At 40.0% G+C, this 10,000-nt stretch overlaps 2 protein-coding genes across 2 annotated transcripts in view; both read left to right on the forward strand.

Moving 5' to 3' along the window:
* LOC118421188 overlaps positions 1-2,542 on the forward strand; it is a 14,658-nt gene extending 12,116 nt beyond the window's left edge. Inside the window, exons 14-15 of the mRNA XM_035828350.1 lie at positions 439-571; positions 1,999-2,542. Coding sequence (XP_035684243.1) covers positions 439-571; positions 1,999-2,407 — 542 coding nt within the window. The 3' untranslated portion in view covers positions 2,408-2,542. The remainder of the gene's footprint in view (positions 1-438; positions 572-1,998) is intronic.
* A 6,049-nt stretch (positions 2,543-8,591) lies between these two features.
* The window catches only part of LOC118421302 (cytochrome P450 4F4-like), a gene marked incomplete in the record, with an annotated part of 12,039 nt that continues 10,630 nt past the window's right edge, over positions 8,592-10,000 (forward strand). The window contains 2 exon segments of the mRNA XM_035828535.1: positions 8,592-8,694; positions 9,548-9,704. Of these exon segments, the coding sequence (XP_035684428.1) occupies positions 9,567-9,704 (138 nt within the window).

A 10,000-nucleotide genomic window follows, 5' to 3' on the forward strand; every position in this document is an offset into this window, starting at 1 on the left:
AATTTTCTGTACCAGTACCCAGCCCTAGTCACGGAACATACCGTTGGTAGATGATTTTATTTTGAAAACCAGTCTACTACATAATGATAAAACGAGACCACTTGCATAATTTCCTGTAGCAGTTGCTTGTAAGGAGATTATCTTCGCTGTTATTCTCTGGTCGATATTCTTCTTCATTCTTCACTGTTGATATTATATTATATTACATGATAAAACGATTTCTGCCAGTTTATAGAATTTTAATCGCAATAATTGTCATGTTTTAATCTATTGTGATGTAAAGCCCGTGAAATGTGAATGCTTTTAACTCGTTTGTAAAGTCTGAAACAATTCAGCCTCGGCTGCTATTTCTGGACTATCTGTACTATTTGTATGCAATCAACCAGTTATCATTATTATTAACATACCGGTAATTGTTTCTCACGGATGATGTTTCAGCCACGCTGATCGTCGCGTGCATGGGGCTGATGGGACTTTTCCTTTTCTTCACCTTGTACATCATCAGCCTCCACGACAAGGAGGGGAGTCTGTCTCCGATGGCCAAGACGTTCTTTCTCCGCTACATGGCAAAGTACGTATCTTCATCTCTGTATCTGTATCTATATAGTGGGCATAACCGCCGTTCGGCGTAACACACCAGCTTCGCAGGCACGCGGTGCATATTACACTGAGCGATCCGTCACACCTAACGTTTGCACATCTATCTGCAAGCGTTCTTTAAAGCGACCCAGGGATGACGTTTACTGTTCTTGGTGATAGCAAATTCCACTCTACGATAGTTCTGGGAAAATACGAATTTTTGAACACATCAATCCTAGGTTGGTAACTCTTGTACTTGAAGTCATGACTGTTTCTTGTTCTTTTTTTTGAGCTGGTATTAGGCTTGTTTCCATTGATGGTTGCCTAGACTGGTTGGTTTGAGTTACATATTAGATTTTCACACTTGGTCTTGCGCTGAGAACGACGTGACCATTAACCAATTAAGGCCACAACAAGTAAATCTTATGGATGGCATCCTCTGCAGACTGTAAAAATAGTGCGATAGGGCGAAAATAAAAACAAGATGGCTACATTTTCAAAAATAGACACCATAAAGTTGTTATGAGTGTTGTTACAAAAATTAAAGGGACAAAACATGGTATTACAGCCAACAAGGCATTCATTCCTGTTTTCAAGACATGTACTGGTGTGGTATAAGTGACACTAGTGTGGACTGGCATCACCAACAAAGATGGTAACCACACTCATGGCTTCCATATTGGTGTCATTTTACAACTATCCAATAACTTTCATTTCTACAATCATTAGGCTACAACAGAAAATATTTCCTCATTTTGGTACTTTATCGTCATGTTGACCATCCCTGCAGAAGAAAAAATTTTTTTTTCTGAAATCAGGCGAAAATTAATGTGCGCGCTGATGTCATCCATAAAATTAACTTGCTGTGGCCTAATGATACAATTCAAATTTCATCTGCTAGATTGCCACGTACTGACGTTATGTTTTGTGACATCCTCTGAAACCCCATAACTAATGCGAAACACATTCAGCGAAAATGCTGCTAAACCAGATGACTAAACATCAAGTCTATTATTTCTCAGGCTTGAAAGCTTTGTTTGTCTTGTGCTCACATCCAGTAAGACTGCAAGAGACAATCGCCACAAGTTGTCATTTCAATCATGTTTATATCGCCTTTCTTCACCCAGACCAATCGAATGGGGACATCCCTCGCGAATTCATGTGCACACTCCTCTAGAAAAGAAGGCACTCCTCGACTTTCAAGGGGACGCTCCTCTTGGAAAGGGGATGTTCCTCCCTTTATTAGGGGACGCTCCTCCGGAAATGGTATGGTTATAGGACGCGTCCTCCCAATGCCCTGACAATTTACCCCCTTACCCGAGAGAGTATACATATAAAATTTATATTGATCCACAATACATGTAGTTGTGAATGTAAGTGGATGTAGACATTTCCTTCTTGTTGATGTTGATAACTAAGGTTCCTGCTGCTCGGAGACCTCACAGAGAAGGAGGCTGCGAGCGGAGAAGGAGAGAGTGGTCTGAACAACACAACGGTGGCCTGGGGTGAGCGGAACAACCGCGTCCTGCCCTTCGACTACCTGGCGGTTACCGACATGGAGACCCCCGCTGACGTCTCCGAGACAACCCGCCAGCCGTCCGAACCTCCAACCCGCCTGGAGGCCGCCGTAACGTCCGGCTTCAGGGACGTGACCTCATGTTTACGTGGCATGATCCGCAGCCTGGAGGATCTGACCAAGGCGGTGAATAACGAACCGGAGGTGTCCGATTACATCCTACTAGCCGCAGTCCTGGACAGGCTGTGCCTTGTCCTATACGTCATCAGCATGGCCGCTACCGTGCCCCTGGCCATGTATCTGAGCAAGTAAAGAGGGATACAGTAGAAGGCAGTTAATTGCACAACGGATAAACGCACACTTCTGTTAATTGCACGGATTTCCAAAATCCCAAACCGGTGCGGTCCAGCTAGATAACTGTATTGCACCAGTCGGATAATTGCACGGAATTCACAGGCAAATAGGCCGTGCAATTAAGTGGCTTTTACTGTATCAGATCACCCTCCTACGCAGGGACATCCAACGGCGAAACTGCCCGTCTGGATGTACCCTGCTTTCTGAACCATCACTCTTAGTTCCTGACCGCCCTCAGTCTGCTTATAAATATCAATGCGCTTACCCTTATATATGTGATATCCCTTTTGAAAACTGAAAGGGCTATTCTCTGATTGGCTGACAGCTGGTTTGTGGTGACGCCCACAGGAACTAAGATTGATGGTTCAGAAAGCAGGGTACATCCAGACACGCGTTTTCGCAGTTGGATGTCCCTGCGTAGGAAGATGGATCAGATAATCTCCAAGCAAATTTACCAGTTACATAAGATAGTGTCAAGGCTGGCCAAGGGGAATAACTGGCCAAAGGGAGTCATATACAGTCAAACACATTTCTTTAATAAGACCTGCTTCACTCCTCTGGTAGTCTTTTATAATATCTTATGCCACCCTAGCGTCTGCTTGGAGATTTAGATTAGATACAATGTATCCATGTGCAACGCATGTATTATAATGCAGACGAGATGTTGTATTTTCTTCAATGTATTAAATATTTGGAAAATGAAATCAATTTCATGACCATTTCTTTGTATTGTACATGTATTTACCTTATTGCATTGGATAACATCAGCATTTTGTTATTCCGAATATCTAATCTTGCCCAGAAAATCTACTTTGAGTACCTTTAATATCTAATTAATTGATTGATTGATCTATTTATATATTATTCGTCTAAGTTGTAACATTACAATATATCATGCGGCGGGCGTTTTCATCCTGGGGATGACCCCAAACATAGATAAGGACCAAGAAAAGAGTGACCTTCTTGTGAATATCTTACACCTTAAGCCTAATGTGGAGAAAATATAATATTTCATAAACTCCTGTCCCTTTTATGTCTTCTGACACTTCACAAATAGGCATCTATTGTAAGTATCGGTCCGTTGTGTAAACACACCCACAAAACCCTGGAGCCAAACCGTCACAGCTTTACTAATAACATACTATGTACTTGTTTCAGCTTAAAGGGGCATTCCACTCCACACAGGAGTGTTATTTTCCGATGAATAATAATTTCAGGAAGTAATAAATGCATACTACTTCACATTATACGATAAAGTACCCAGTTGCCTCACGTGCCCCAAAAGCATTCAGTCTTCTACTAAACTCCCCAAGTACCCTCTAATTGAATTAATCCTATGGCTGAATACAATGCAAAACTTTTAGGTAAAGTTACAAATCTAATTTCAGGGTCGGTAAGAAATCTCGCCTTGCTGTGCGTCCTTTGCTATCTTATGAGCAATTTGCCTTCTCGGTGTGCTTAGCGATCCTCATTTATTCCGACAAAATGTACGATAAACAAAGTGTCTATGCGTATAAGGAATGCATGGGTTTAGTGAGTGTCATATTGTTTTACAAAACACACATCGCGCAATTCATCCCAAGGTGAATTCCACAAAATTCGGCTGATTATGTATTCATTGACACATTATCTATTGGAAAACACCAACCCCCTCTGGAGTGGAATGCCCCTTTAAAGGAAATACATGTACAGCCAAGGCTGCTTAACTAGCCGATGGCTATCACAAACGGCCACAGACCAACTGACAGATCTGCTGACAAAGACCAACAGAAAACACCCGTCTGTTACTTGTTAACTAGACATACTGTTTTATTTACTCTACTATGCCACTTTATTAGGAATTTGGATTAGATTGTGTGTTATTATTGTCAGCACGACCGGACAATGTGTGTTACTATGCTATATACTTATTTCATAACTGTTGCAATTGTAGCAACAAAATTGTTAGTTTGCAAGACACTAAAATGTTAAAAAGTGCGAGTTTTATATTAAAACATAAGGCACAACTTTTGCGTCTGTTAACGTTATTGCTGGGTTTCATAGAATACTCCGTGCTGTCCGTGTGCGCGCGTATATGTACGCGCGTGCGCGTGCGTACGTGTGTGTGCATGTATGTGTGTGTGTGTGTGTGTGTGTGTGTGTGTGTGTGTGTGTGTGTTTGTGTGTCTGCGTGTGTCTTTGTATGTATGCCTGGGCATACGTGTGTGTGTGTTTGTGTGTGTGTTTATGTGCGTTGTGTAGATTAGTGGGTCATATTTACCCAATGGTACTACAAACTGACAACACTGCGTGTTATACAGCAGAGGAATCCTCTTGGCGGTTACAAACCTTTTTAGTCCCTCTTTGTTTATCTTTATTGTTGTTTTCCTTAACACCGAACAGACAGCCTCGTGGATCGAGTCTTGTTTATCTTATCTTGTAACAAACAAACAAACAAACAAACAAACAAACAAACCCGCTTCCGATGTGATACGTCATGCAGCCAGGCGAAAGGATATACCGCATCTGCAACAACAATCATTAATACTTATAAACAATCAAACCGTCGCCATGGCAATAGTTTGTGTTGCCACACTTATTTCGAATTGGGATTTAGATTACGATTGGCTACGGTGATGAGTAGATGGGTTAGCTTTCACCATTACCGGTGTAACTACAAATGTTTTAATCCCCCAGCAACCCCCCCCCCCCCCCCCAAGACCGTCATTTGGGCAAAGAGTAGCATCTCTGCTGTTACACCGGTTTTCCCATTTCCCTGTCCTTGGGGCTGAACAACACATCAAGTAAACGGGTTTTCGCGAATAGACAATGCTTTCAAAATGAATTGTATGTCTTTCAGTGGGAAAATTCGATCAGAAGTCAATTTACCCAAATTACAAACCCCAAAACTGCATCAGGCACTGGGTTGGAGTCTGCTGCAGGAGCGAAGAAATCGGCAGATCTGCATTATGGTGTACAAATGCCTTCATGGCCTAGCACCCAACTACCTACTCAACACATTTCGTTTCAATAACCAAATCCACAGTCATAACACCAGACAAGCACAACTCCTACATAAACCTAACTACACTTCAAGAGTAGGTCAACGCACATTTGCATACAGGGCAGCTGAAATATATAATACACTTAAACCTGAGACAAAACAAGCAACTACTCTTAAGGCATTTAAACAGTCTCTGATATCATAACACTGACATCTGACCTCTGATCCCAATGACTGTTCAATTACCTTATGATTTTTGTGATGTTGAGTTGTTATTGTGTATGAGTTGTTATTAGTAAGTTGCGTATATGATTTACTGATCCGAATTGGACTATTCTTTCTTATGTTCAGTCCGATTGATCAGGACAAATGCCACTGACATCTGACCTCTGACCGCAATGACCGTCCAATGACCCTATGAGTTTGTGATCTTGAGTTGTTTTTGTTATTAAGTATGAGTTGTTATTCTTTTGAGTTTTCCTAAGTTGCTTGTATGATTTACAAACCCGAATTGGATTATTGCTTTGTTATGTTCAATCCTATGTTTGTAGTTATCTTTTGTACTTTGAGTTATTATTATTGTTATAGGGCTCCCTTGGAAATCAGTTACCACGTTAACTGAAGGGACTACCCTAAAGATCAATCAATAAATAAATAAATAAAAAAAACATTTCAATAAGGTGCATCTTAAATTAGTTTGCAACGCTTTTCAAACTATGCATGGTTTACATCGCATTATTTTGTGGTTTCCTTGAAGAGAAACGCTATCTTAGTGCTGGTAGATACAGTAAATTGTGGTGGATTAACTACTGTACCGTATAGTCAGGCTGTGTGAACCAATCGCAAGCCTCAATCTGTATTGATTATGCAGCTACGAAGACGGAAAGCCGTGAATTGCAATTAGTTAACGATCGGCCAATAATATACACACATTCGAGGAAGACGAGATTTCATGTTAGTAACTTCTAACTTCTCAAGTTAGTAACGTTAAATTCTAACTTTTTAAGTTCGTAACTTCTAACTTTTTAGTTCGTAACTTCTAACTTTTTAAGTTATTAACTTCTAACTATTTAAGTCAGTTACTTACTATTATTATTTTTATTATTCTTACTATTATTACCTCCATGAAATGTCATGGAATGGAGGTTATATTTTCTGTTATGTGTCTCTGTCTGTGTAGATGATTACTCAAGAACGGCTGGATGGATTGGTTTCATACTTCTTGTGTTGGTGGGGTGTGATGAAAGCTCGAATCGATGAGATTTTGGGAGCCGTATCTGTCGTTATAATTGATGTAATAATATCAGAAATCACCCCTATATTTGAGATATATTGGTACAGGCATCGTGCTTTATGTGTTTGTTAATGGGTTTAGCTCCAAGCAGATGGTGAGGTGACAGCTGTTTGGGGAACCCCAAGTTTTTTTAATATGATAATTAGTTTTATTTATGTCTGCTTAGGATATCATGGAGATGTGAAGCGTAAGTATAATTGTAAGAAGTTGAGGTACATTTAACGATAATGCTTAACAGGTATGGATGTCTCACATACTGTACTGCTGATTTGAGTGACATGGTGATTAAAATGCCATTAGGTCCTCTCATCTGGGTTGGGTGTCAGAAGTTTTATGGGCGATACAGATGTTCTGATTTTGTTACGATAAGGGACAGTTGTTAGTTGTTAGTCTCTTTCGTAGCCAATGGTACTTGTTTTTTAGCAGACGGGGTTGGCGCCAAGTATTCATCTTACAGTTGGTGTAGGGCTGTAGGAGGAAAGTGTGCATCTCGTTTTTGTACCGTGTTAACAGCTGATGTTATGACATATTGGTGGAAAATCAAATCACCATCTGACTAAAGTTGGCCACACCCCTTCTTCTTTCTGAGTTTCCCAGCTTCCTCCCACCACACCGCTCTGAGGCACATAGTCGAACCTCAATAATGCTGACAACCTTAGACATTTTAAATGCCAAACATCAAGCTTGAACACCACGCTACCATATGCCGTCGACCTCTTAAACGCACATTACACAATTAAGTGTCACATTTTGATAATTACTAATCAGATGGACATCCTCTGTGTCATTAGATAAATACACCACTACTTTCCCATAACATTTATATCATATAACCATTACTCTCAAATACAACCGACTATAAACATACATACCATCCACAAAAAAGTAATAAATATTTCATGGAGGTATGAGGTCCCCGAACTCTAGTTATTATTATTTTTATTATTCTTACTATTATTATTTTTATTATTCTTACTATTATTATTCTTATTCTTATTATTACTATTATTATTACTTCTAACTTTTGACTTGTGTAAGTGTCAACTTGAAATGGCTTTAAATCTAAGGTGATAACGTTATTGACCCGCGTCTTTTCCTCAATGATTATATTGCGACCTATGACTACTGGAATAAACCAGAGTGTCAGCGACGCAGGTCGTTATCGAGGATCGAGTGAGATCCCATAACAAATATCTGGGAGCAGAGCAACAGAGTCATGTGACATCCCTCATAGATGCAGATCATACAATGGCATAAGATATTACCAAGAGGTGTCCATTTGCCTTGCAGAAACCGACACACTCCTAGGCCGGCTTCACTCATCTGACAGCTTTGATACTATCTTATGCTACCGTAGGATCTGCTTGGAGATTACCGGGAAACGCCGTATCTCTCAAATCCAGTCGATGACCTTGCGAGCGTTGACCTTTGATCCTCTCATGCCATGAGCAATACCATCGAACTAAAAGAAAGGGTGTTGACAACAAAGACAATCCACAATGCGCGAATTTTACAGAATCTCTTCACTGAGGTACCTTCAACACCCTGTAAATTTAGTATAAAAGGATTTAAACAAATATGAAAACGTCAACAGTGAAAAAGAAAACTTTACCTTCTATGGTAGTGGTACGGTCCAGCATGACGTCATCAGTCTTGGGACTCCCGTATCAGCTGTGAGGTCATTCCCAAATGCTGGTATGTTCAAACAGTCATGAGACTTATCACTTATAAAAAATATATGATGCACTAGCAACCACAACATTTTGTGTTGCAACTTCCAGTTTTTCAGCTTCATCCTCAAGTTGACCATTTTGCCGATCACGGTGAGTTCAATGCCCATTTTGTCAATATTTTGCTACCAATTAGACTTTCACGTGATCAAAACTTGTACAACCACTTTTCAACATATTTGCATCATTATGTCGCATTTCTGGTGTTTGTAAATGGTGCAAAAACCATCTGCACAAGGTAGGCCAGCAAGTTTCTGCAAACTTATTATATAAAAGACCCTCCTGTTCTGTAAACAACGACACAAAGTAAACGTAAGGTTTGAAATAGACAATTTTAAACCTGGAGAAACCGGTCTGCCTAAAACATCTCAAACGACCTCAAACGGCTATAATATACAGTGTACATAATGGGCAACAACCTTCTTTAGGGCTGTGAAAACATTGTTTATGCATTTATGAACGAAAAAAGCAGCATTGAGTCCTAAGTATTTACCTGGTTATTTCGAGTTATAAGTCAGAGGTGGTTTCAAGACCGAAGCAATTTCTGGTACCATATTAGATCATCTGTGTTAGTAGTCTTTATGGGGATGTTCTCAATACTTTCTTCAGTCCACAGATGACAGTACAATAAAACTGTTGTTGGCTCATAGATTATATCATAGTACAATTCTATCGTTGTCAATTTATAATGTAATACCACTAGTAAGTGTTTTTCAGCCTCAAATTGCTTTGATCTCTTGAAACCTGCTGACTATCTACGAATAACTGGTGATACTTGTTCGGAATGTATCCAGAGCGCTATACAATGTTGTTGCCCCATATATAATTAGAGGTTGTTTGAAGTCGTCAGGTGGTTTGAGGTGTTTAGGCAGACCCAGGTGTAGAAACTAAAAAAAAAAAAATGTTTAAGACATTAACTTTCTTTGCAAATGATTGTAGTTGACAGTCCGTAAAATATAATTTTTGTTTGGTGTCATGTCTGTAAACTTTTGCATGCACTGTGACTGTAAAGCGATGAATATTGAAATCAAACATTTGTATCTGACTGATAGCGCCTAAAGTATGCTTAATCTATTCTTGTTTTGTAACAGACATTCCACAGCTTTCAGTATGCTGCAGCATCTGTACAGACAGCTGAATGCAGCTGTGGACTGGAGCACCCTCCTGGTGGCCCTCTGCACCTGGCTGATTGTTGTCCTCACTTACAAGCTGTTCCTCAGGCCACTGTACTTTTCTCCTCTCAGAGTCGTAAGTTCTGCAAAGATTTCAAGATAATGACACTAACATAGGATCTATGTAACGTTAGTGAACTGCTGAAATATTTTCAGCTGACGGTCTAGATCTTGTTTTTGAACTTTATACTGTAAATGCATTTAAGTTTGCGGGGATTTAATTTCGCGGTAGCAGGAAAAAGGACTTTTTGCGGTGGATTTAAGTTTGCGGTAACACCATATACTGCAGTCAGACGCCATAATAGAAAAATGTTTTCGGTGGTTTTAAGTTCGCGGTGAAATGGTCACCGCGAAAACGGCGAACATTAATCC

This window comes from Branchiostoma floridae, chromosome 8, assembly GCF_000003815.2.
Source record: "Branchiostoma floridae strain S238N-H82 chromosome 8, Bfl_VNyyK, whole genome shotgun sequence".
Classification (NCBI taxonomy): Eukaryota; Metazoa; Chordata; class Leptocardii; order Amphioxiformes; family Branchiostomatidae; genus Branchiostoma; species Branchiostoma floridae.